Here is a 24,273-nt window from a genome sequence, read left to right on the forward strand (position 1 = left end):
AGTGGCGGAACTCGTTCGGAAGGTACGAGTCGCGGCAAGCACGGCAGCGGGGCACAGAGATGTGGATCGGTCGTCTCGTGAAGCGCTCTCCTTCCGCAGGTCTCGTCGACGGCAGATGGTCGTCGAGGGAGGGCGGGCGAGGGTAAGCGGGACGGCTCCGTTTGGTTCAAAGGTTTTCGGTCGAAAAACCCCACACGCCAAAAAACACAAAATGAAACGACCCCCTCCCCAACGCCACTTTCCATTGGCCAAAATGGAAGATTTGCCGCATGCAATTGGTCAAAATGCAGAGAATTCACCCGGGGGGTGCCTTAAATGCGCACACGCGCGCGCTAAGTTCGGGCGCACTGACTTGATGCACTCGAGGGTCAAATGGACCGTTGGCAGCCGTCTACAGCAACTGCATTCTAGTAGCTCTCGCAACTAACTAGACAGTGTGTGAGATCTCCATGTACACTATATCATTCAAGACGCAGTCAACGAGCCATAGACGAGTGCCACCCTTTGTCGCGGCCAGCAAAAGTACTCAGCTTCAATTCATCTCCGTCGCATTGCGCTGGCATGTTGTCGATCGTTCCTTCGGTCGCGCAATTCGCGCCGTCTCTTGTAGCTCGTTATTCGCTTAAGATGTCGTGGCCAAGGCGACTGACGGAAGTGAGGCCATGTAAGTACTCTGTCGAAGGCTCGCACCGATTTCAAAGCATCGCACCACTTCCAGCCAAGGGTCCATCAACTTTGTATGGACCCTGGCTTCCAGCCTACCGGAACGGGTCCATTCTAGCTGACAGGGCGCAGCAGGGGCTGTGAATCATAGTGCCTCTTGACGGAGCATAGCGCGTTGTTTAGCGAGTTAACGTTATAGGATTAGTCAACGCCGTCGACTCACAACCACCAACGATCGGACAAGTTGTACGTACATCGAAGGGTGGCTCGTGTACAATATTGTCTGATTTCCATTGCAGGCAGTATGCGTTTTCTGTCTGAGAAGCGTCGACTGGCGATCCACGTGGCCGTTCCCGCGCTTTTCGCATCACTTTTCAAAGGCAATTCAAGCTATCCAATGTGGGAGGATATGGAACCTACTGCCAATGTATCAATTGCTGCAGGTTATTTAATGCGAAAGAGTATATGAAGCCAGAAGCTGCCACGTCAACTTGTGGTCGAAAACTTGATCCGCTTCGTCGAGCTCACATGATGATGGGGTCGTCGGTCGTGCTCTGCCTGTGCCTGTGCCTCGCCGCTGTTGCTAGCATGGAGCTCGCGAACCCCGTGACGCGCGGCGGCCAGGACGTCACGTTCACGGTGCTCGGCGCCGAGGCGCCGCTCCTCAAGACGCTCAAGAACGCCGCGCAGGAAACGATCCTCGCGGATCTCAAGCTCACGCCCGTCGCCGACTCGGACAAGTTTACGTTCGTCCTGCCCAAGGCCAAGGCTTCGCCCGGCCTCTACAAGCTCCAATTGCTCGATGGCAAGAAGAGCAAGGTCCTCCATGCGACGCTGACGACCGAGGTCGAGGTCGCGTCCGCCGTCGTGCAGGGCAAGGCGCTCAAGCAAGGCGAGAAGCTCAAGTCGGTGCCGCAGCTCGTGTCGGCGTCGGGCGATACGTTCTCGGTCGAGGTCAGCTTGAAGGCCAAGGGCAGCAAGACGCCGCTTCTCGCGCACCAGGCTTTCTTGCGCTTTACCCAAGGCGCCGTCGACACGACGTTTGTGCTCTTGGCGTCGGCGAACAAGAAGACGCTCTCGGTCGCGGTCAACATTGGTGCCGAGAGCAAGAAGTTCTCGTATCTCTCGGGCGTCCACGCGGTGCAGCTCATCCTGGGTGACACGACGTTCGAGGTACGCCTGCCACGTGGCACCCTCCGACTCTCGCCTCATCGTGTGCGAATAGAATGCGATCGTGTGGGACCTCGGGTCGGTCGACTTGACGCTTGGCGCGGCGCCCATTGAGCCGCTCTCGCCGCTCTACGCCAAGCCCCTCCTCCACGAAAGCGACGTGACGCTGACGGCGCTGCCCGAGATTGAGCACGTCATGCGCGCGCAGGACTCGCGCCCGAGCCTCGCGGTCTCCAACCTCTTCACGCTCATCGTCGTGTCGCCCCTCGGTGGGTTTCTGCTCTTCCTCCTCGGCTTTGGGGCCAAGCTCTCCAAGTTCCCGTCGGGCGTGCAGGCCATCTTTGCGCTCGGCTTCATCGCGTCCATGGGCTCGATCCTCGGTCTCTTTGTCGTCTACTGGCTCCAGCTCACGATGTTTGCGACGCTCGGGTACCTCGCGATCCTCACGGTCGTCGCGCTCTTCTTTGGCCACCAAGCCTTAGGCCACCTCGCATCGCAGCAGGCCGACCACACCACCAAGTCCAAGAAAGAGTAGTGTAGTCGCACGATACTAGCATCTCGAAGCGCCGTTTGCCACGTGTCTTCTGTCTTGCTTCTTCTTACGCGGGTTGGAGCAGCACGTGGTCGCTCCAGAGGTCTGGGATGAGCCACGTCAAGGTGTCGTTGGCCGCCGGCGGGTCGGTTGGACGCGGCGCGGCCGTCGCTTGCCACGCCTGGGAAAAGGCCAAGGGCACAAGAGGCTTGGGCGCGCCCGACGGAAGCAGCTGCTCGGGCACGAGGAGACGCGCGTGCTCGTAGAACGCGGCAGCGAGCGCCGCGCTCGCATAGAGCGTGACGTCGTACTCGGCGGAAATGTGCTGTCGCTGCACCTAGCTCAGCCGAGTGGGCTGATGCGAATACGCACTCGTCGTCAGCGTACCGCTTTGGCGGCGACGACCAGGTCGGACGCGGTGAAGCGGAGGCTCTCGCCATTCGCAGTGGCGCCGTCGCGCGCGAGGAGGGCCTGGAGCTCGTCGACCCACGACGTTCCGGCCTTGAAGATGCCCATGGCCTCGATCTCGGGCGCGAGCTTGGCCACGTCCTCGACAAAAAGCCTCGTTCGCGTACGATAAGCTGCAGAACGCACTTGGATCGTCGTACCAGCCGAGGCAGTCGCCATCGTGGTTGCGAAACGCGTAGCGGAGCATGTCCTCCTCGGCCGGTGCGATCGCCACCACGCTTTGCCGGAGAAGGCCGCACATGCGCTGGACGACCGCGCGGACGCTCGGTGGAAGCGATGGGGCGCTCACGTCACGCCACGCGAGGGGCAGCAGCGGCACGAGGTCGTCGACGAGGCCATGCAGGGTCGCGAGGTCGGTCGGTGGCACGACAGCGTTGAGGCGTCGCCAGGCACACTAGGACGAGCGTGGTACTAGACACGGAGAAGTGGTCGTGGCATCGCGTACGCGGCTTAATGGGCTATTCGATTGCGCAGCGACGACGGTTGTGAGTGGCACGAGGCTAATGCACTCGTGCGTGCAGACGATGGCGTGCACAACGTCGGCGCGACGTACGAGCACGTGCACGCTACGTGGCATCGGCACAAGAGTGGATAGCACGCATCGCCATCCCGCTTACCTCGTCCACGCTACCCATGCGAGCCGTGCCATGAGACCACGGCCTGCCATGTGCATCGATGTACCTGGTAGTGTCCGCTTCTTGGTCGCAAAGGTCCCCGAGACAGTCGAGGTCGCAATGCCCATCGCGAGCACGGGGTTGAGGTCCAGCATCATGTGCGCATTGCGGACGAGCGCTCGGCAAAGCAGAAGATCGCCAGTGGCGCATGTCGCCGACGCGGCGCCGACGTGCGGCGTGTGGCCATGCGGCGTCGGCGAGGTCCACGACGTGCCCATCCTGGCTCGCGACGCTTCCCACAACGTTCGACAAGATCCGTGCTCGCTGAGGTTCGATGGCTTGTTTAAACGTTCCAACGTCGGCGTTTTACAGCGTTTAGCAGCGTTAAAGGCGACATGGTCCGAAACAACCGGATATTACGCACGTTAAACACCGCCGGCAATCGCACTTGTTCGAGAAAGTTCGGATTTCGGACCAGCGGTGATGAAACTCGACCATTCGTCATGACACCGTCGGGGTATGTGCCATCCACGCTCATGAAGGTTCCATCCATGGCTAACCCACAGGTGGCGGCCGGATGCCCATGGTCCGAGTACATGGACGAGGCGAGCGGGAAGCCGTACTACTACCACTCGGGCACGAAGCAGTGCGTCTGGGACGAGCCCGAGGAGTACCGCATCTACAAGGCGCGGGTCGCTGTCCGACTCCGCTTCAGTGACAACGTCGTGACCGCGTCGCCGACGAACAGCGAGCCGATGGACATGACGCCCGACGAGACGCCTATCGAAGAGGCGCCAGCGACAGCGACCGCCATCGAAGCGACAACGACGGAGACGGCCACGGATGCAGCCGTCGCGGTGCCCACCGAGCCCACCGAGCCGACGACGGCGACGAACAAAGACGACGAAGAGGACGATATCGCCAAGTACGCCGCCATGTCCAAGGCCGACCAAGTGGCTGCGTTCAAGGCGATGCTCAAGACGCTGCCGATCACGCCCAAGATGAAGTGGGGCGACGCGCAGCGGCTCATTGCGGACGAGCCTGCGTGGTATGCCCTTCCGACAAATGGCGAGAAGAAGCAAGCGTACTCGGAGTTTCTCACGCAGCTGACCAAGGAGCTCGATCTTGCCCGGCGTCGCCAGCAAAAGGTCGCGCGCGAGGACTTTCTCAAACTGCTCGCGTCCTGCAAGAAGATCTCGGTGCACACACGCTGGCACGAAGCGACGACGGACGACTTTGGTCTTATCCACGACGACCGCTTCAAGGCCGTCGCCGACGACGACGAGCGCCGCGAGCTCTTTCTGACCTTTCTCGACGACATGGCCCGCAGCGAGCGCGAGTACGCCCGTAAGAAGCGCGACGAGCACAAGGCGACGATCCTCGCCTACTACGCGTCGCCCGAGCTCGCCATCTCGGCCGAGTCGCGCTGGGTCGTGGTTCGCGACGTCGTCTTCAAAGACGAGACCATCATGGGGCTGGGCGTCGCGAAGCGGGATCTCGAAGACTTTTTCTTCGAGTACCTCGACTCGCTCAAGAAGGCGGCGGCCGAGGCCCAGCGGCTGGCGCGCATCAAGGCGCGGGAAACCGAAGATGCGCTGGCGGCGGCCTTTCGCGCCTACCTGCAGGACGAGGTCGGCTACTTGACACCAAAAAGTTTCCTGTGTGCTGAACTACTGCGCCACTAGATTGCGGCCAAGCGACTCACGCTCGAGATGCGCTGGCGCGACTGCCTCGAGCGCTTCGAAGCCAACGAGTCGTTTGTGGCGCTGCGCAACGCCAACACGATCCTCGCCCGCGACGTCTTTGAGATGACCATGGACAAGTGGCACGCAACGGTCCGGGACGAGCGGTATCATTTTCTCGCATTTTGATATCGCAAGCCGTCGCTGAGATCCACGATGTCGGTAGGCAGTGGCTGCACACGCTGCTCGAGCGCAACGGCTTTCGCATGCAGCACAAGACGACTCTGCGCGACTGCTTGGAACAGCTCCAGCACACGATCGAGCCGCTCGTCGGCGACGACCCGCGCGGCCAGTTTTACTCGCGGCTCTTGGCCGAAGCCACCGTGCCCGAGAGCGTCCTCAACTGGTTCCACACGACGCAACGCGCCGAAGTCGAACGCGCCGAGCGGGTCGCGGCGGCAAAGAAGCAAAAGCTGGATGCCTTCACCGACCTCCTCACGGAATTTTTCTTCCGATCGGATCACTTGGACGTGCCCTGGGACGACGCGCGGCGTCTCCTCGAGGGCCGCAGCCGGTTCCGCGCGATGGGCTCGGACGCCAAAGCCGCCTTTGACGCCTACATGACGACGCTGCGTGCCAAGATGCAGCAAGTGCTCAAGACGCGCAAACTCGTCGACGCCGAAGGTACCGACGACGACATCGTGTGCGACGACTGACGACCACGTTATGGTAGAGGGCGAGGTGCGTGCGAGCCGGTCGCGGGACCGCAAGCGACGCAAACGGTCGCGGTCGTCGTCGTCGTCGTCGACGTCGAGTCGGAGTCCGTCGTCGTCGAGTCGGAAGCGGCACAAGAAGAGCTCCAAGAAGAAATCGAAAAAGCACTCGAAGAAGACCAAGAAGCGCAGTCGGTCGCGCAGCAAGCGCCGGTCGTCCTAGTCGGTCGACGTGCTCGCTTGTAAAGGAATGGACATTTGCATCGTGTACAACCTCATTGTCCTTGCCAACACATGTCTCGAGCCACGGACTGGTGCCATGTGCTTGGCTGCGGGGCTGCCGATGGCGCGATCCGGAGGTCGTCTCTGCGGGGAAGCGACCGGTGTCGAGATACGCTGCATGTTGGGCTCTAGGGTAACACCCTCTTTGACGTCGCTGTGCGGCCACGTGATTTAGAATCTTGTTGCGGATCTTATTTTGAGGGGGATGACGTGGCGCTCGGAGGTGCGTCAATGCACATGTCCAGCATGTGCGATCGCGAGGGCCTTTAGCAGCGACCGCCGACGCCATCGCCCGCCTCCTGTGGTGCGAGGCCACGCCTTTTGATGAAGCACCGAGGTTCGGAGGCTTGTCGTCGAGCCAACGCATACCTGCATTCTGTGCTCTACCCAAAGGATACGTGAACTGTTGGCGATGCCTTTGGATGCATCGACCTTCTGAGAGACACGAACGAGCTCGGTGGAGATGGTCCAAGTGGCAGATGTTGTATTCGCTCTCAACTCGACTGCTACGAAGTAGGAAACGTAGGTGTGACAGTTCCTGCCAGTTCATGTGCAGAGTCCACGGTCTTGACGCAGCGTTAACGGCTTATACCGCAGCAACGTGGCTCATTCCGCTTGCCGTCATGACGTCGACGACGCCGACCAAGAAGCGTTGGGTAGACAGCCTGCTGCTGCCTCGTCTGGCGCGCAAGGTTGGAGCGTTGAGGGTGAAGCCGATGTGTGGGACCGTGGTTGAGTTTTGGCCAATCGTTTGCCGATAAAGTTGAAATCTAGAAAACGAGCCAATCACGATCGCTCTTGACCTTGGGCGATGGACGACGAGATGGTGGCAGCGAAGCTCGTCGAGGCCCGCGCGCGGTACGAAGCGCGTGATGACGATGGCGCCATCGCGCTCTGGCGCAGCCTCCTCAAGACGGCGTACGCCACGCAGCATCATGCGCTCATGTTCGTCGTGAGCAAGAACTTGGGCGACGCCGTGCTCGATCTCGGCGAGGCCACAGCCTTCTACGAGTACGCGCTCGAGGTGGCGACAACGTGCGGCGTCATGAGCGACGCCTCGCTGCGCTCTGCCGTTGCCGCGATTGCGGTTGCGATGCAGTCGATGCAGGTTCTCGCGTGCCCTCTCTGCGGCTCAGCGCAGCGCTTTCACGGACGGTGCCACCGCTGCGCGGCCACAGATGCGTGCGCCACGTGCACGCAGTCGTTTGCAACGTCCGAGCTCGTTTTGGACCCCAACGACAGCAACGTGTACTGCCAACCGTGCTACAACGCCTACTACAACGACGACGACGACGACGATGATGACCAAGACCATGACAACGAAGACCATGACGACATGCTTGTCGACGTCCACGTACCGACGTCCGTTTCCTTGTGCACTGCGTGCAAGACAGGCAAGGCAACCATCCGCGACTGGCAAGGCTCGTTCTACTGCCAAAGTTGCTTCATCGCGCTCACACAAGCCAAGCTCGCCCGCGACTTGGAGGTGGTGGACGAGCCGTCGCCCAAAGCAGCGTCGCCCAAAGCGGCAACGCCCAAGGCACCAGCCCCCGACGCTCACACGCCCCAAGCGCCGGCCAGTGAACCGCGAACGATTCCAGAGCCTGTCGCCGACGTGGATGAAGCGCCGGTCGCGAGGCGCACGTATGACCGCAAGTTCCTCCTTTCGTTCCGCAAAGTGCATCGATCGTGCCCGAGCGCGGTTCGGTCGTCGCCAGTGTTTCAAGCGTCGACCTCCAAGGCGGCCAAGGCAGCACCCAAACCGCCGACCCCGTCCCAGTAAGACTAGGTATTAGTACGATCCTTGCTTATGTCGGGTAGACCTACTCCGTCGTGTGCTATCCAAGACAAGACGGCGATGCTCTGCGCTGCGCTCCGCCTCGACCCGGCGCAGTTGAATGACGAGTTGGGCTTGTACGAGCACTACTACGCAACGACACCGCTCACCACGTAATGCGTCATGTCGTTGTTTTAACCCTCTCAGTTCTCTCTCTTGACATCCAAGCGCTTGCAAATGGCGCCGCATCCAGAGCCGTCGGCGCTCGCAAGTGTCGTTGGCGCCATGGCGTATAACCCTACCCCTGGCGTGGACACCACCACCGCACTCGGCAGACCATTTGGCCTCATATCCAGTCAGTTGAGCTACCATTGTAGTCTGACACCAGAATGTTTGATTCGATTGGATAGACAATCTACATCTAGAAGGGTTCCCGATTCTGGAACTGCAGACTCGAATGTCGGAACCCTACCTGCGACGCGATCACACGGTGTCATCCGTGCGCACCTTGTAGTAGGCCGTTGGATCGCGGACCGCAACGCGCAGGACAACGTACGTAAAGGCGCCGACGAGGAACGCCGTGCCGGTATCGAGCGCGAGGGAGGTCGCGGCCGTCATCATGAGCACGACGAGATCGCCCTTGTTCTTCTTCGTGTCGATGTCGACGCCGACGATCGAGAGGTGGACGCCCGCGAAGATGACGAGGACGCCAATCACACAGGACGGGAAGATGCCGTCGCGCAGCAGCAGCATCAGCGTCGAGCCAAAGAGAAGCGCAATGACGAGCTTGAAGCACCCGAGGATCATCATCGAGACGCTGCTGCGCGCACCGAATGCATATTGCGACGCCAGCCCCCCGGCGCCGTGGCACATGGGCAGCATGCCGAGCATGCAAAACACAAAATCGCCGACGCCGATGCTAAAGCAGATGCGGCGCGAACTCGCGGGCACGTGCTTGTGCGGGAAAAGGTCGGCCGCGAGCTGCTCGAGCGCAATCACAGAGTTGAGGAGCGTCAAGGGCAGTTGGGGCAGCACCATCTTGAGAAAGGCGGTTTGGAAGTCGTCGGCCGAGGGCCACGACGGCATGCGGCTGAAATCCGGTCCGAGCGAGAGCGGCGGCAAGCGCAGCTCGTCCTTCTTCTGGACGTAGGCGACGATGGCGACGATGACGCCATAGAGAAACACGAGGATGGCCGTGGGGATGCGCTTCTTGTGCATGCAGGCGAGGCAGAGCGTGATCAACAGCAGCGACACGAGGATGCTGTCGGCGCCAAACCACTGCAGGTCTGTCTTGCTGCGCGTCACGATGACATTGCTGGTCGTCTTGTTGAGCGAGAGCGTCGTCACGTGCGTGTACGAGCTCTTGACGCCGCTCATGAGCAGCGAGAGGCCGACGCCGAGCTGGATGCCACGGACGAGCGAGAAGGGCACGAAGCGCCCGACCACCGTGATGAGGTTGGTCGCCGACAGGACAAAGAGGATTGCGGCGATGAGGATACCGGATGCAGCGATCTGCTCCTGCGAGTATTTTTCCGCGATCGCAATCGCCGAGATCGACTTCATGGGCTGGACCGGAATCGGCACGTCAAAGTACGTGGCGAGCCCGAGGGTGAAGACGCCTGCGAAGAAAAGCGTCGGTCCAAACGCAATCTGGTGCGTGACCGCGAGCGCAGTCACGAGCGGCAGGAACGTGCCGAGGTCGCCGAGCGACCCCGAGACTTCTTGGAGCGTCAGATGCGTCTTGGCATCGTGGGCCCAGTGCGGCCGGAGCACGACAAACACCTTTTGCAGCGGCGAGAGGTCGTTGTACGCAGCTTCGAGCTCGGTCGGCGCAGGCGGAAGCATCGGCTCGTCGGCCATTGCAGCGTGCTCAGCCGTCGGCGTCGTGCTCGGTGTCGAAGGGTGCATAAAGGCCAGTGATGGGCGCTGCTGGATGTGTGTCAAGGCGCAATTCGCTTAGAAAGTAACGCCAATCACCTGTAAAATCCACAAATTGCTCGGGCGATTGTCGCCATATCTCGACGTGAAGCAAACGATAGAGAGCGTGGCGACGTCTGACCGTAGTCGTTGCTTGGAGGGCGTCCTGTGCACCGACGGACCTTTCCCGCAAGCCAAAAAAGTCTTTACTCAGATCGTTGGTCTCAGAGTGTGGAGTCTGAGGACGCCGTTTGGATCAGTTGCAGCCTGGAGGAGCCACTTGGATACGTGCATGGAAAACCATCGTGTGGTGTATATAGATATCCCGCGGCAATCGCGACTGTGAACAGACAACGCCCGGCTCCATGTACTTTGTAAGCGAAATACCACGGAGCGATCCTGCCTGCGTCGGCGGTGTTCCACAGCCATGGTGTTCGGTACGCATCGGTGGGCATCCCCGCTGCACGCAAATCAGGTCGCTTTTGGTGAGCCACATGTGCCAAGATCTCGTGACGCGATGCTGTCTGATCGGCTCTTACGACCAACGACAACCGGTTTCAGACCAGCAGCCTGGAAGCGTGGTCGTAGTTCAACCGGCTTCTCGACATCGCTCAGCAATGCTACAGGTTGATAGCAGCACTGGCGCCGGTGGTCTCAGTCGAACCATGTCTCTGGACAAATGATGTCCATTCTAGTCGACACGAGGATTGGAAGAACACGCCGTGGCCGCCACGGCGTCCTCGGCTGTCTCTGGAACGAATATGGCTTGTAAGATGCCCCATCGACCCTTTTGCCGTCGGCTATGGACGGGTTGACATCACCGACGAGTGGGTGCATCGCGGGTTCGAAGCGTCGTCCCTCACACCGCTCGAAGGCGCATGTACATGGGCGGTAACGTAATCCTCTTCCAACTCGTGGATCACCAATCGTCGTTGCCGGGTGACGTCGCAACCACGAAGAAGCCGCCGCACCCACGCACCCCTTGGCACCATACTACGGGCGTCTTTGTCGCACTCCTTGGCACCGCAATAATCATTATCTCACAGCTCCTTGCGAGCGAGCTCGTCGAGGAAGGAACGTGACCTGGCCGTGGTGGTCTGTGCTGCTACGATCGTTGGTTGGCGCCACTTGACGCCGGTGCAGTGCCGTCCGTGCACAAGGGTACCCTTGCCGTGCATCACCAAGTGCATCACCAAGCTAAAACCAGTTGCACCCAATCTTTATCCCAACCCGAGCACAAGGCTCCAAGGCTCCGTGGCGTGCGCAAGTGCTAGCGCCAAAGGATCAGATCGTTGTCGGTTTCAGCTGCAACGTGCCAGAAAACCTGCGCTTTCGGATTGAGTCCTTGCGAATCTACTCAACTTCAACGAGATGACCCGTGGTCGGTCTCTGGCTGACAACTTGGATGCGTCGCGCGGCAGATGGCCTTTGGAAATATAAACGCTACATTTAAACACCCATACAAGACGCGAGCTTGACACGAATAAAACACGCCGACGCGGGTGCTGGTCATGTATCCTGCGGCAACCACAATCCATGTTTCTCAAAGTATGTACGGTGCTGGATGCGACGACAACGATGCATCGCTCTTCGCTCGCTCGCCACCGGCGGTCGCGCGGACGTGGCAATAAGTTCAGTCAAATTGACATGTGCGATCGGAGTGGTGGCCGTCCTGACCCAGGCAAGGGCCAATCAGCGCGCGGGAAACGACTGGGGGTGGGATGACTATGCCTGTTTCGCCACCGTAGGGCTTGGGATAACTCAGCGCGACCGATTGGTAAAAAAACGTCTTGCGCTCAGTATGCATCATCTCGGATTTGTATTTAATTTGACCGTCTTGTTTTTATATTGGTCACGGTTCTATCACCTGCCATCACGTCGCAAATGGTGTTTACAAATGCGGTCCGGCGTGAATTAGTGTACTACGGCAAATCGTACATTCGTCTTGCATGGGCTGTCTGCGTCCAACGCGCCAAGCGCAACGAGCTCGCGTGGGCCTATGATGCTCCCTCGCGTCGTCGTCGCCGGCTGCCGAACGATCCCCGCACGTTTCGCCGCGTGGGACGGCCGTCCCTCGCCTGTCGTACGCGGCGTTGCGGCATCACTCGAGCGACGTTGCAACGTTGCAACGACCTCTTGTGCCTCGTCGTCGGTCCATGCTCTCGCGCCTGGTCTTTCCACACTCGTCGAATACGCTCTTCGTCGCCTGGTGGGAGCACCGAAACCAAAGCACAGTATATCCAGATTCTCATCGCACACTATTTCCGTTGGTCGAGACCGCGCGAGACTTGAACTTTCAGTCGAATATTTGCACGCATGGGTGTGCTCCTCCACAAGATGAAAGGCATTCTCGCGTCGGTCACGTCGTGCATCGGCGGCACGCAGGAGCGCTACGTCGTCTGCGTCAAGTCCTCCGAGCGCGGCCTCTGGTACGTCTACAAGCTCCACGCGGACTTCGTCGCGCTCTACGAGACCCTCCTCGCGCTCGCAGCCTCCTCGAGTTGCGCGCAAGAGTGCTGGCTCGCGCCGCTCCTCATTGGCCTCAAAGCGAGCCTCGACCCGACCGCGGGCGAGAAGCTCTCGAGCCTCAACTCGTTTCTGCACAAGCTCATGGCGGTCCAGTCGGCCGAAGCGCACGCGGACGTGTGCCTCCTCCGGCCCAAGATCGATGCGCAGCTCAAGACGTTCCTCGAGTGGAAGCACGACTGCAGCGTCGGCGTCAAGCGAGCCGCGGGCTCCGAGTGCATTGTGCTGCAGCCGCCGCCCGGCGCCTTGCGACGCACGACCTTTAGCATCATCCAGTCCAAGGTCGTCGTGCCGACGCCGTCCCACCCCGGGTCGCCGCTCAAAGCGCGTCGCCTCCACGACCTCGACTGCCGCGACGCGCCTGCCCGCCGCCGCGTGTACACCGAGGTCAACTTTGACGGCCTCTAGACACGCCGTATTATTTAAGCCAAATCCTATTTATCCTCCTCCTCTCGTGTCTTGTGTAGTAATCAATGGCCTTGACACAACGGTGTCAATCGTCCCACGCGCGGCTGTCTGCGTGACGGGGCAGCTCGCGTTGACAGCGCGGCGCCCCGACTCAGATGCGGGGCGCCGCCATCTGCGGGCCGCCCGTAGCTTGACGCAACCAGAACAACAACACTCAGCAGCTCCCACGACGCTGCTGCTCCGATACTATATGATTATCGCATAGAGGAAGGGACGTGGAATCCGACCAGCTTTTCTTGGCCTCTGAACGACGACGACGGCGTCGTAGTCGATGCCTGCCCATCCCCGCCCGCGTCGTGCAACGTACTGTACACATACCGACGTTGCGGAGCATTCGATTACCGATCCTGGCCACGCTCGACTACGTGCCGTCCATATCACTATCCACAATGTCGTCGTCGTCGACTGTCTCAAGCGCCGACGCGTCGATGGCCGCGGACCGTCCATGGCCCAGCCAGCGCTGGTAGGGCACAATGTCGCGGTGCAACGCTGCACCTACGACGATGGCGCGTCAGTGCGAGACGCAAATAGCGTTATGGGTACCCGTGTGGCGCGACGCGAACGCTGCCTGAGCCTGTGCACGCACGTGGCGCGACGCAGCGTCGACCGCGTACGTTGACGGGCGTGCAATCGGACGAAACGCGGGGGGCGCAGGGTGCGCGTTGGCCACGCGAATCGCTCGCTCGATGAGCGTCTTGCCGAGTTGTTGGGTCGCATGGTAGTACTACAAAAGCACAAGCTCATCAGCATCCGCATCATTATCCTCCTCGTCCATCTCCGTCGCATCGACTTGGACAAAGCAACGATCGGTGATCAACGTACGTTGGCGTTCGAGCGGTCCCTGTACGCGCTGCGCAACAGCACGTCCGTGGCGCTAAACGTCTCGAACGCCGCGTACACGTCTTCAATCTCGGTGAAGACGTCAACGCAGTTGTGGTGGACGGTCGCGAGCACGTGCGCAGACTCGAGCGTGCACTCTCGAAGCACGTCGTCTTCATGGCGGTCTAGCCATCGCGATATCGTTGCATGTATCGCACGCGAAGCAGGTACATCACCTTTGGGATGCAAGACGCGCCCGATCAAGTGAAAGTCCGAGGCAAACGTGTCCCGGGCGCGGACGTCGTCCTTGACCTTGGACGTCGCTGCTTTGCGCTGGAACTGCAATGTATTGACGGCGTGCCGAAGGTCCCCATGGCTCTGCTCGACGATCGCTGAGAGCTGCGTGCTCGACAAGCGCACGTTTTCGCGCGCGGCGACGCGGCCGAGGTACTTCTTCATCATGCCTATCGTACGACGCACCTCGAAGACACGAGATCTAGCGTCGTGGTGTGGTACCTGACGCGACGGGGTTGCAGTGGATCGTGTGCGTGAGCGGCGACGTCACAACGTCCATCGAAAGACGGCGCCAAGCGACGCCGGCGTCACTTTGGTCTCGTGGACGTCGCTGTAGATGATGACGATGGGATATCGATGGTCGCGCGCGTCGAGGCGGTGCTGGAGCAGTCGCTGGACCTCGTGTCGGTGCTGGTCCTGGAACGCCGGCCACTCCTCGACGAGGATGATGTGTTGCTGCGGTGGCGATGCACCGACAAACGCGAGGCTTGCGTAGCGCTGACTGCGCTCGAGAAAAGACGCGAAGTCTTCGATCAGTGGTGAATGGCGAGATGAGGCGCCGAGCGGCCGCACGCCCGATGTGTCCTTCCACTGCTTGACGTCGAGGCCGAGAGATGTGGCGGCGGACCGTATGATCGTCGACTTGCCGACACCGGGTGGTCCGCAGAGAAAGAGCAGTCGCTGGGACTCGATCGTCGTGCGCTCGACAGCGTGCAGCTGGAGCCATGCGACGACCTCTTGGACTTTTTTCGGGTGAACGCAGAGCTCGTCCATGGTCACAGGCGTGTACTTGTCGTTCCAGAGCTGTTCGCTGGGTAGCTCGAGCTGCGGCCTTGCGGGCTTTGCGGGTACCATGTCGTCGTCGTCGTCGCTGTTGCTGTCGATCGTTTCGCTTGGGTGGCCCGGTGGCTTGACCGAGCTCGCGCGCAAGGCACCACAGACAGAGCACTTGAGGAGTCGCGTGGTATTGATGAGCGTACACATGCTACAAGTCCATTCGGAGGAAGCTTTCTTTGTGGTAATTGGAGCAGATGCTGGTAGCTTTGGGGTGGGCGTTGGTGCAGGCAGCGTCGAGGTGGTCGTTGGCCGCTTGCCGGGACGAGCACGAGTAGTCTTCTCTGACTGCGTCGGCGGGGCGGGCGTGGATCTCGTCGCGAGCCGTGTCGATGGTCGCTTTGTGTCGCACATCTCGCAGCTGCCATCGAGCGCCTTGTTGGCATACGTGCAACGAGGACATCGCCACGTCTCTGGGACCGGACTTCTCGGGATCGTGTCGGCCTGCGTGAGTCGCTTCCGCTTGCCCTTCTTGCGTCGGTACTCCTCGTCCGAGCTGGTATCCGAGTCGTCGAAGAGCCCCTAGTTGTGCTGCATAAGAGATCGTGGATCGTATGCATGGATCGTGTGGCCGTCGGCGCCTCCATGGCATGGCGCGCGCTTCTTCCACCCCGCGGAAGCGCCATGAAGAGAGGTCCATGGAGACGCTCTAGCCTCGACCACGCTCGTCGTCTTGGTCTCTTACCCTTGCAGCATCCTCCATCGTCCGCGCTCGTCCGTGGCTTGCGATCCGCGGGGCTTCGACGGTGGCGCGATAACTTTCGTATCCGGTGTCATCCGGATAAAACATCCACACAGCGTGAAAATCAATTCACACATGTGGAATTTCCAGTTTCCAGCGTGGGTTTGGACAGTTGTCCAGGGCAGCACTAGCACCGCCGACTCTTCGTCCTCGCATCGGTCGTTGGCAGTGCAACGCTGTTCCTCTTCGCGACACATCTCTAGTCCGTTTACTAATAACAATGCCAAGGGATAGGTGCTATTCCGCTCGGGTTCTGAAGCTCGACGATCTAGAATCGGTTTCGAAGCGCCTTTGCCTCGAGGCGGCGGAGACTGCCGAGTCTAAAGTACGGTATGTAATATATGTAGGGCGCGAAGAATCTTTTGGTTTTTGTATCCAGTCTCGAGCACCAGACCAAGATCTGGTAGGGGCACCGCGCCACACTCGCGTGCGCTGGTTCGTCGTACGGTGCAAGAACGTGCGATCGAAGACGTGGCATCTTCGGGGCACGAGCGACGAGAACGGCCATGGCGCGCGTCCAGATTGCCATCGCGTGAGAAACCCATGTGTATCCGGATTATCCGGAAAACGTGGCTCGGTTTCTCAGTTTTTATTCGTCGACGACACGCAATGTCTTGCTATTGGTATCGAAAGAGGCGGTGGTGAATAAAAATACACGGAAGGTTCGATATTTTTTAGATAATAAAATGCCGAAGTTTCTTGTTTTTTGGCGCGCGACAACGGGGCGTCCAAGTGACTTGCCGTTCGTATGGCATTGGCGGCGAGCGATGATTGGTGGGCCCACTTCCAGCAGCGCGCTGATTGGCGAGATCTTTACCTGTGGCAATCCCATACTGAAACCAAGTGTGACGCCGAAGCTGATACTATAAATTGTGTCAGGTCACTTGAAAAATACCCCGCTAAACCCACGAACCGCGGACGACACGCAATATGGAGATGAGCCTCGAAGCGACTGCGGGAACGCGGGAAGGCCGCGCGCGGTCCCGGAGCGAAGCGACGCTCCATGAGGTACGAGGAAGCCCGGGCTGCCTGCGCCCGAGGAAGGTCGCGGCTCATGCGGTCCATGAACGTAGCCCCGCGGCGACGCGAGCCCCGTGCGCTGCGCGGCCGCCGAGACGATGATGATCCTCTTCATGAACTCGTCCAAGGAAGCGGAAGAGCGCTTGACACAGGAGCAGAAGGACGACATGAAGATGGTCCGGAAGATTCGCCCAAAGAAGTACGCGAAGAAGGCGGAGGCGCCGGCAATGGACGACGTCGAGAACAAGAAGACGCGGCGACACAGCATGGACGCCAAGCCCAAGGGCAAGCTCTGCGCCAAGAAGGTGCTGCAGCCACTCTCGTGCTTCCATAATGGTAGCGAGATGGCCAAGGCGCCGGACGCGGCCGACATGATGACGCCGCTTGAAGCCGCCCGAGCGCTGCACAGCGCAGACGGGATCACGACCTATGGCTCGCCGTATGTCAACGAAAACCTCCGCAGCAGCCGCTTCATGGGGGACCACAGCAGCGTGCCCGCCGAGAAGCGCGCGCGCAGCCCCGAGCGCGAGGACACGTCAGCCAAGTACCGCTTCACGTCGGACATGAGCCTTTCCCTCGAGGACCAGCTGCACATGGTGTCCAACCCGTCGTACAGCCGCAAGGAAAAGTCGCTCGGGCTGCTCTGTGAGAAGTAAGTGTTCGATCGTATGGCCCTCGTCGTCACAAATCTGGTGCGCTAGCTTTCTCCGGCTCTACTGCAACGACGACGTGCAGGACGTGTGCTTGGACATTGCCGCCAACAAGCTTGGTACTTGAACGTTGCTCTCCTGCCTCCACTCATGGTCCGGTATCATGGTGTAGGCGTCGAGCGGCGACGCATCTACGACATTGTCAATATCCTCGAGAGCATCCACATTGTGAGCCGGAAGCGCAAGAACCTGTACAACTGGCACGGGCTCAAGTCGCTGCCGACGACGATCCACGAAATGAAGGTAGTAACCCACTTTTCGATCATGAGCTGCCTCTCATGGCTCGTCTAGGCGCGGTATGCGCGGACGCCGGAAGCGCTCATCGAAGAGTTTGTCGGGTGCAGCGGCGGCGACTACAAGTCGCGCCGGAGGGGCAAGTCACTCGCGCAGCTCAGCCAGCTCTTTGTCAAGCTCTTCCTCGATAAGGAGCACATCATCATTCCTCTGGACCTCGCGGCCAAGGAGCTCATCGAGCGCGACGACCCGCGCGGCGAAATTGGCGGCAACGTGTTGAAAAGTACGACGCGACCGATCGACGCTTGCCATCTCATTCGTCCCTGCGTAGCCAAGATCCGCCGGCTCTACGACATTGCCAACGTCCTCGTCAGCGTTGGCCTCATCGAGAAGGTGCTCGTGCCGCACTGCCGGAAGCCGCTCTTCCGCTGGTTTGGCGGTCGCTTCAACCCTGACAACGCGGCGCCACGGCAATGGGCGTCCGACGACGACGACCAGCGGTCGACCGCGACGTCGCCCGACTCGAGTGACTCGGAGGCGTACCCGAGCGCGGCGCCAGGTACACACACATCATGCATTAGCACAAAATCTGATGGGTTGCCTTCTAGCGAGCGCCAGCATGGCGTCCCTCTTCCAAGCCCGTAGTCAAATGCTCGAGAAGGACAACGAGCGTCTCAGTTCGCTCCTCGTGAGCGCCCACGGCGAGCTCATTAGCATGAACTCGACGTCGCCGCAGTCGGTCGCCGACTTGGCCGCGGCCGCGTGCATACCTGCTTCGTCCAAGGTCTAGCCTCCCGTCGCCACACTAAATATATGTATTCCATTCGCACGGCAGATATGGTCATATTGCACGTGTATTAAAAGTCCGACATGAGCGACTCCTTGAGATCCGACGGCGCCCGTGCCCGCGTCCGGGCCTCGAGGAGGTCGCCGAGGAAGCGGTAGACAAAGAGGCCGACCATGATGATCACGAGGCCAAGGATGTCGGTCGTGTGCAATGGCTGGTGCTCGGGCATGAACGAAAACGTGAACGCAACGTTGCCAAGCGGGACCATGATGGTCATCGCAAGCCAGAGGATGTTGGCCGAGCCAAACTTGAGCATGAGAATGATGAGAATGTTGTAGAGCACGTTGAAAAGCATGTAGATGGTCACGTAGAGCGTCGCCTTCTCGCAGTCGTCTGGGTGGGCCGTGCCCACGATCGTGTTCTCACCGAGGTAGCACTTCATACCGTCATAGAGGTTCTGGAGAAGGTCGGACGGCGCGACGGGCGGACTGCTGATCGAGGCGGCGGGGAACGCCAGCGGGATCGAGAGAAGGAACTGGAAGACCGCGACCCACCCGTTGAGGTACACGACGTCAAGCTCGGCCTCACCGAGAGCAATCTCCTTGTAGACGCTCGAGAGACACATGGGGATGCAGCTTGCAATCATGACGGCCGCCCAGATGACTGTGTGCTCGCCACCCGACGACGCCTTCATGGACGGCCCCAAGACGACGAGAAGCCCGGCCGTGACGATGAGCGCACCCAAGTACTGGAATTTGGAGTACGACGTCTTGAGGAGGAACTTGGAGATGACCATCGAGACCGGAATCGCGGCCTGTCCGAGCAAGATGAGCAGCGAGCCGCCGAGGTACGTCGCGGCAAAGATCTGCAAGATACCTACGCCGTTGCCATGAGAGGTCCATCAACTCTCGGCGTCATCGTACCGGCAACGCTGTCGAGGGCGCCCATGATGGCAAACTTGCGCTTCGGGATGTGCTGTTGATCCCATGTGATGGCACTGCCGTACTTGATCATTGGGATGATGTACGCAAAGCTGAGCGGAATCTAGCGATGCCATGCGTCATCCTGCCATGCTGGCCATGATGGCATTCCGTACGTAGACAAAGGTGCAGAGGAGGTTGATAAAGTTGGGGTAGTTGTGCATCGGGATCGTCTGGAGCTTCTGGAAGACTAATAAAGCAGCATGAGCAGCCATGAAGAAGACGAGGAGGCGTGCGTACTCTTGTTGCCGAGGCCGATGACGATGAGCGCGAGGAAGACCAGCGGCAGGCGGCTGCTGCTGCTGCCCTGCATCGCCTTGGCCATCCTGTCCCTCGATCCGAAATGACCACCGCAGAACCGCTGGGTCATCCGGATACGAGGCCGAAGAAGATCGCGCAACTGCAACTCGACCAAGATGGGCCGCCACCACCTGCCGACCACCGACCACCGAGCGAGTACTTGGAGTCGCGCCCTACCGCCGATGCTCGCATGCAGCTAGTATCGATGGCTGCCCCGAGGCTCGATCCCTTCCTTCAGTCGTCCTTCCGCAGCAACTTGCATTTTTCCAATGGCCTTCCACCCAGTCGGTCAGCCAGCAAGCTGATAGCCTTGACCTACGATGGACTGTAGCCGTGGCGAGGTTGATCCAAATTCGTTGCCAGCTTCGTTGCCGAGGCCATCATCGTCCGAGAAGCACATGGCGTTCGATGATCGTAAAGGTCATTTTCCGCAATCATCCATGGGGTGAGGAAGATGCTACGGTGATGACGACAGAAGAGTCGGTACTATGGTACCGGTACCGGTACGGAGACTACGGGTATCATCCTACTATTACTGTACTGGTAGTAGGGGCCAAGGGCCGCGGCCGTGATTGGCTTGAGTGGAGAGCCACAGGCCAGATGGTCGAACGCAAATCATTTGCACGCGCGAACCATCTGACAGCATACTAAAAGCAAATGAACGCACCGCTCTTCTCTGCAATGACCGCGAAAACAACACTATTTGCAAGGACACGGAGGACAATTCCATTTTGGAGATTCTTGAGGCGAGCGCAGCATGGTCCGCGTCAGCGTCGTCGGCGTCGCCTTCTTGGCCGCGCTGGGCATCACTGCGTCGGCCGGCGTCTTCATGGCGCTCTCGCCGGCCTTTGTGCTCCTGTACCTTCTCGGCCACCGCGTGCCACTCGCTCGGCGTATCTTTGCCTTTACGCAGCAGCTCGTCCAGGGCATGTGGCTCGGGAACGCGGCCATTCTCATGGAGAAGTGGCAAGGTATCCACGTCCAAGTCTTCTTGGCGGACGGCAGCGACGCGCCCAAGGCGCAGAAGGACGTGGCCGCGATGCTCTCGGGCGAGCGGGCCATTTGGCTCTCGAACCACCGGACGCGGCTCGACTGGATGCTTCTCTGGAGCTTTGGCCTGCGCATTCACGCGCTGCACCAGCTCAAGATCATCCTCAAGGCATCGCTCAAGGACATCCCGGTCTTTGGCTGGGCGATGCAAATGTTCCAGTTCATCTTCCTCGTACGATGCCATGCTGCATCGATCAACGTACGACCGTATCTGCGTAGACGCGCCATTGGCAAAACGACCAAGCCTACCTCAACGACGTCTTGGAGCATCTCACGACGACGGCGCCGAATGCGAGCTACCTCCTCTTCCCCGAAGGCACCGACTTGAGCGAATCCAATCTGGCCCGGAGCAACGCGTTCGCAGCGACAAAGGGCAAGCCGCCACGCCAGTTTACGCTCTACCCGCGCACGACAGGCTGGAACCACATTGTGCCACGCGTGCGCCACGAGATCGACGCCGTGTAAATCACTCTCCCTTCGCGGAATGCGTTGCTCAGCCTAGCGTAGGTACGACCTCAGCATGTGCTTTGTCGACCGCGTCGCCGGCCAGCGCGCCAACGAGCCCGAGCTGCTCGCAGGCGCGATGCCCAAGGCCATGCACATTTACGTCCGGCGGTTCCCGATCGCCGACTTGCCGAGTGACACGGACGGCCTCAACGCGTGGATGGAGGCCCGGTACGCCGAGAAAGAGGCGCTGCTCGCCGAGTGGTACACCCACGCGCGGCCGCCGAGTGACGCGTGCGTCATCCTGGACCACGAGCTCTCGTCGACGACGCACCTCATCCAAGCGTTTTGGGTCCTGCTCTGCGCGATCTTGCTCGCGGCCGTGTACAGCTACAGCTACATGCGGCTCTTTGTGGCGCTCTTATGCTTGGTCCACGTTGCCTTTGCCAAACTGTCGTCCGGTATCGACCGCTACCTCATGAGGATGTCATAATAAGGTCTCCAATATGCAATGCGGCACGAGGCGATAGTATGTCTAGTATGTCGTCTAACACGTGGAAGCAAACCAGCGATGGCCGAGGGCCTGCGTCGCCGTGAAGCGAGACGCCGGTTCCTTCTCCAGAAGTCGCAGAATGAGGTCCTTGGCCGCGTCCGAGGCAAGCGACTGCAGCTTTTGGCGCGGCCGGGGCACGGGAAACTCGACGGGCGTGTGGATCGACGCACTCGGCGGGTAAAAGGCTGCGTAGCCAAAGAGCATCTAGACACACACGCAAGCGTGAGTCCCGGGGCACACGCCCACATACGACGACCTCAAACAGAATCAAGCCCGCGCTAAACATGTCGACCGCTGTCGAGTAGCACGGCGCGGCCAGGAGCAGCTCGGGCGCTACGCGTCGTCGTGAGCACAGGGCCGAGAGACAGACGACGCCATCGGGAACATACCGATGTACCCCGGGGTCCCGTACACGCCCGAGAACGGTAACCCGGGCTCGGCCTTGTTGTAGGCGCGGGCCGCGCCAAAGTCGCAGACCTTGAGCGACTCGTTGGCGTCGAGCAAGATGTTTTGCGGCTTGAGGTCGTGGTGCACGATGCGGTGGTTGTGGAGGTACTCGAGCGCGAGGAGGAGCTCGTAAAAGAGGCGTTTGCACTCGGGTTCTGGGAGGCCGACGCGGCCGACGCGCTTCTCCAAGCTGCCATTGTCAGCGCGCTCCAAAATAAAGTAGTGCGCATGCTACAGACACCACAATGATGATACCCCGGTGCATGGCATGCTGCTGCTAGTGGACCTCGTCTTGGCACGTGTCGATGAGCCGGATGATGTGGGCGTGGCGGCAGCTGCGGTGGATGACCTCCTCCCGGATCACACTCTGCTTCTCCTCGGCCGACTGCAGCACGTACTTGGGGATGATCTTGACAACAACCGAGGCATGCGAGGCCATGACTTCGCCATTGTGCACCTAAACCGCCCATCAACCTGCATCTCGAAGCGGCTCGAGGAATGATACCTTGCCGTAGGCGCCGTTGGCAAACGACTCGCGGATGAGGTACCGGCCGTGCATGGCCTGCTCGCGGGGCGTGAGCGCCGGGGCTGGTGCACGCGAACCCGACGGAAGAGATGGCGACGCGCACGCGCATCGGCCGTCGCGCACGTGGTGGCATTTGTCGCACATGACCGTGGCGAGCGCGGTCGAAAAGTCCTTGAGCTCCTGCACGGTCGGCAATGACCGCTTGCGCGAGCTGAGCTCTGCGTCGCGCAACGCCGCCGAGCGCACTGATTTGACGTCGTCGTCAAAGTCGCTCATGCTGGCGGCGCGGGTGGTGCGGGCCGCGGGCTTGGGCGGCGCCAGCAACGTCGTCGGGTCCACGGCGCGCCGCGTTCGCCGGCTCACGACGATGTGCTCGCGCGGGACGCGGCAGAGCACGCCGTTGACCAAGATGTCGGTGTGGTCGGTCATCTCGGGCTTGCTGTGGCTGCGATGGAACCTGCGCCATGGGCTAAGCGGTCCGTCGGGCACGGCCGTCGCCATTTTGTCGTTGCAACGAAGATTGAACCCACAGTGGAGATTCCGTGTTTTCAACACTCTCCAATGGTTTAAAACACACAAGGATGTATACATCACGTGCTGTTAAACTGGATCCTATTATTTAGACGCCCTCCAATGTTTCGTACAAGCAGTGGCAAATGTGTTGGAATAGAACGTGGGGCCGTCCGATTGGTTAAAAAGCACTGCATTTTGCGGGGCGTCATTGACACGATGGCACCAGAATCTGGCAAGCGCCTTGACCAGATCGCGCAATTTCGCATGTACGACAGGCCACATTATCAGAAAAGGATAGCGCAGTCCTAACGGTATCCACATTCTTCCCAGTTGGAACGAGACCACACCTTTGGACAAGTCGTGGAATCATATCAACTTCACATCGGTCCATCGATAACGAGGCAAACGCAGACGCCGTAGTCGCGACAAGGACGCATCGAGCCCCGAGCTCATTACGGAAGTACGACTCGTTGCTGCCACGAGTTAGTGACCTACCGCCAATCAAGTCACTGTGCGTTGCTTCAAGTGCCATCCTCGACTCGAATGGGCGTCGCGAGAAGAGTACGTTGTTCATGGCAGGGGCAAAGTCACCCCTGGCCTCCAGCACGTGCAGCCAACGACGTGGCATCACTCGCCAGGTCACGTTGTCGTGCGTGAGGATAGCATCGGCACCCCACGGTATTATTGGCTCGTGTCATGAGCTGAGACCCAAGTCCACCCGACGCTCTGCAGCAAGCTACATGTCGTATCGACGAGCCCAGCTACCTCGCCCAACACGCAAAGGACATCATCAAGTAGCCCATGTAGCAGGCAAGCCACGAAGCATGCACCGAAGCCAGACTTATTACATCGCGCTCGTCCTATAACTGGCTGAGATGTCGTCTTCGACAGCTTTAGCGGTTGGCTTTGTTTACGACTCGCCCGCGAACTCGAGCTCTATGTATCCCTTCCTACTTGACTGGCAAGGTGCGTTACGGCCCACCAGATACGGGAAGACATCGACTCGTTGACGGGACGTCGTGTAGGCACTGCGTACACGTCGTCCCGTCAACCTCTGGTCAAGTTGTCATTGCACTGAACTGGGGAGAGCTGTCGGACTGAACAGTCAAACTGTTACCATCAGCCCTCTTTAGGGGTTTCACAACGGCGAGCAGGGGGCAAAGAGCGTAATGCCTTTATCCATGACCTCGGGTGAGGTAAGGCCTACA

At 60.0% G+C, this 24,273-nt stretch overlaps 12 protein-coding genes across 12 annotated transcripts; 6 read left to right on the forward strand and 6 right to left on the reverse strand.

The window, feature by feature from the left end:
- Nucleotides 1-1,251: 1,251 nt before the first annotated feature.
- Nucleotides 1,252-2,368, forward strand: SPRG_19225 (hypothetical protein; the record flags this gene model as incomplete). Its single annotated transcript, XM_012340255.1, has 2 exons — nucleotides 1,252-1,836; nucleotides 1,889-2,368. The coding sequence occupies 2 exons, from the start codon at nucleotides 1,252-1,254 to the stop codon at nucleotides 2,366-2,368; spliced, it is 1,065 nt and encodes a 354-aa protein (XP_012195645.1).
- A 64-nt stretch (nucleotides 2,369-2,432) lies between these two features.
- Nucleotides 2,433-3,725, reverse strand: SPRG_19226 (hypothetical protein; the record flags this gene model as incomplete). Its single annotated transcript, XM_012340256.1, has 6 exons — nucleotides 2,433-2,702; nucleotides 2,753-2,927; nucleotides 2,974-3,227; nucleotides 3,279-3,399; nucleotides 3,451-3,460; nucleotides 3,515-3,725. 6 exons carry the CDS (start codon nucleotides 3,723-3,725, stop codon nucleotides 2,433-2,435), a joined length of 1,041 nt encoding a protein of 346 aa, XP_012195646.1.
- A 318-nt stretch (nucleotides 3,726-4,043) lies between these two features.
- On the forward strand, nucleotides 4,044-6,065 carry SPRG_19227 (hypothetical protein; the record flags this gene model as incomplete). The annotated part of the gene is made up of 4 exons (XM_012340257.1): nucleotides 4,044-5,078; nucleotides 5,133-5,296; nucleotides 5,356-5,813; nucleotides 5,863-6,065. 4 exons carry the CDS (start codon nucleotides 4,044-4,046, stop codon nucleotides 6,063-6,065), a joined length of 1,860 nt encoding a protein of 619 aa, XP_012195647.1.
- Nucleotides 6,066-6,935: 870 nt separating this feature from the next.
- Nucleotides 6,936-8,078, forward strand: SPRG_22091 (hypothetical protein; the record flags this gene model as incomplete). Its single annotated transcript, XM_012340379.1, has 2 exons — nucleotides 6,936-7,903; nucleotides 7,946-8,078. 2 exons carry the CDS (start codon nucleotides 6,936-6,938, stop codon nucleotides 8,076-8,078), a joined length of 1,101 nt encoding a protein of 366 aa, XP_012195769.1.
- Nucleotides 8,079-8,277: 199 nt separating this feature from the next.
- SPRG_01599 (hypothetical protein) lies at nucleotides 8,278-9,794 on the reverse strand. Its single transcript, XM_012339967.1, has one exon. The coding sequence runs from the start codon at nucleotides 9,759-9,761 to the stop codon at nucleotides 8,385-8,387; it is 1,377 nt and encodes a 458-aa protein (XP_012195357.1). The 5' UTR covers nucleotides 9,762-9,794; the 3' UTR covers nucleotides 8,278-8,384.
- A 2,340-nt stretch (nucleotides 9,795-12,134) lies between these two features.
- On the forward strand, nucleotides 12,135-12,752 carry SPRG_19228 (hypothetical protein; the record flags this gene model as incomplete). The annotated part of the gene is made up of 1 exon (XM_012340258.1): nucleotides 12,135-12,752. The coding sequence occupies one exon, from the start codon at nucleotides 12,135-12,137 to the stop codon at nucleotides 12,750-12,752; it is 618 nt and encodes a 205-aa protein (XP_012195648.1).
- Nucleotides 12,753-13,173: 421 nt separating this feature from the next.
- Nucleotides 13,174-14,093, reverse strand: SPRG_19229 (hypothetical protein; the record flags this gene model as incomplete). Its single annotated transcript, XM_012340259.1, has 4 exons — nucleotides 13,174-13,307; nucleotides 13,356-13,536; nucleotides 13,635-13,816; nucleotides 13,868-14,093. 4 exons carry the CDS (start codon nucleotides 14,091-14,093, stop codon nucleotides 13,174-13,176), a joined length of 723 nt encoding a protein of 240 aa, XP_012195649.1.
- Nucleotides 14,094-14,192: 99 nt separating this feature from the next.
- Nucleotides 14,193-14,909, reverse strand: SPRG_19230 (hypothetical protein; the record flags this gene model as incomplete). Its single annotated transcript, XM_012340260.1, has 1 exon — nucleotides 14,193-14,909. One exon carries the CDS (start codon nucleotides 14,907-14,909, stop codon nucleotides 14,193-14,195), a length of 717 nt encoding a protein of 238 aa, XP_012195650.1.
- Nucleotides 14,910-16,437: 1,528 nt separating this feature from the next.
- On the forward strand, nucleotides 16,438-18,255 carry SPRG_19231 (hypothetical protein; the record flags this gene model as incomplete). The annotated part of the gene is made up of 7 exons (XM_012340261.1): nucleotides 16,438-16,509; nucleotides 16,575-17,173; nucleotides 17,223-17,290; nucleotides 17,344-17,474; nucleotides 17,523-17,748; nucleotides 17,797-18,024; nucleotides 18,074-18,255. 7 exons carry the CDS (start codon nucleotides 16,438-16,440, stop codon nucleotides 18,253-18,255), a joined length of 1,506 nt encoding a protein of 501 aa, XP_012195651.1.
- A 29-nt stretch (nucleotides 18,256-18,284) lies between these two features.
- Nucleotides 18,285-19,565, reverse strand: SPRG_01600 (hypothetical protein). The gene is made up of 4 exons (XM_012339968.1): nucleotides 19,473-19,565; nucleotides 19,349-19,422; nucleotides 19,176-19,296; nucleotides 18,285-19,128 (listed from the first exon to the last, which is right to left on the reverse strand). Exons 1-4 carry the CDS (start codon nucleotides 19,555-19,557, stop codon nucleotides 18,323-18,325), a joined length of 1,086 nt encoding a protein of 361 aa, XP_012195358.1. The 5' UTR covers nucleotides 19,558-19,565; the 3' UTR covers nucleotides 18,285-18,322.
- Nucleotides 19,566-20,289: 724 nt separating this feature from the next.
- Nucleotides 20,290-21,519, forward strand: SPRG_19232 (hypothetical protein; the record flags this gene model as incomplete). The annotated part of the gene is made up of 3 exons (XM_012340262.1): nucleotides 20,290-20,754; nucleotides 20,802-21,043; nucleotides 21,090-21,519. The coding sequence occupies 3 exons, from the start codon at nucleotides 20,290-20,292 to the stop codon at nucleotides 21,517-21,519; spliced, it is 1,137 nt and encodes a 378-aa protein (XP_012195652.1).
- A 54-nt stretch (nucleotides 21,520-21,573) lies between these two features.
- On the reverse strand, nucleotides 21,574-22,828 carry SPRG_19233 (CAMK protein kinase; the record flags this gene model as incomplete). The annotated part of the gene is made up of 5 exons (XM_012340263.1): nucleotides 21,574-21,783; nucleotides 21,836-21,912; nucleotides 21,969-22,257; nucleotides 22,313-22,483; nucleotides 22,532-22,828. The coding sequence occupies 5 exons, from the start codon at nucleotides 22,826-22,828 to the stop codon at nucleotides 21,574-21,576; spliced, it is 1,044 nt and encodes a 347-aa protein (XP_012195653.1).
- Between the last annotated feature and the right edge of the window lie 1,445 nt (nucleotides 22,829-24,273).

Source organism: Saprolegnia parasitica (assembly GCF_000151545.1).
Source record: "Saprolegnia parasitica CBS 223.65 unplaced genomic scaffold supercont2.4, whole genome shotgun sequence".
Lineage (NCBI taxonomy): Eukaryota > Oomycota > Saprolegniomycetes > Saprolegniales > Saprolegniaceae > Saprolegnia > Saprolegnia parasitica.

What these genes read in the sequence shown, in the direction of transcription:
- SPRG_01599 (XM_012339967.1), bottom strand. Translation starts at nt 9,761, where the DNA reads ATGGCCGACGAGCCGATGCTTCCGCCTGCGCCGACCGAGCTCGAAGCT.
- SPRG_01600 (XM_012339968.1), bottom strand. Translation starts at nt 19,557, where the DNA reads ATGGCCAAGGCGATGCAGGGCAGCAGCAGCAGCCGCCTGCCGCTGGTC. An exon ending in CATCGGCCTCGGCAACAAGA is followed by an intron (nt 19,423 to 19,472) that starts GTACGCACGCCT and finishes CTGCTTTATTAG; the next exon opens with TCTTCCAGAAGCTCCAGACG. An exon ending in CGCCCTCGACAGCGTTGCCG is followed by an intron (nt 19,129 to 19,175) that starts GTACGATGACGC and finishes GCAACGGCGTAG; the next exon opens with GTATCTTGCAGATCTTTGCC.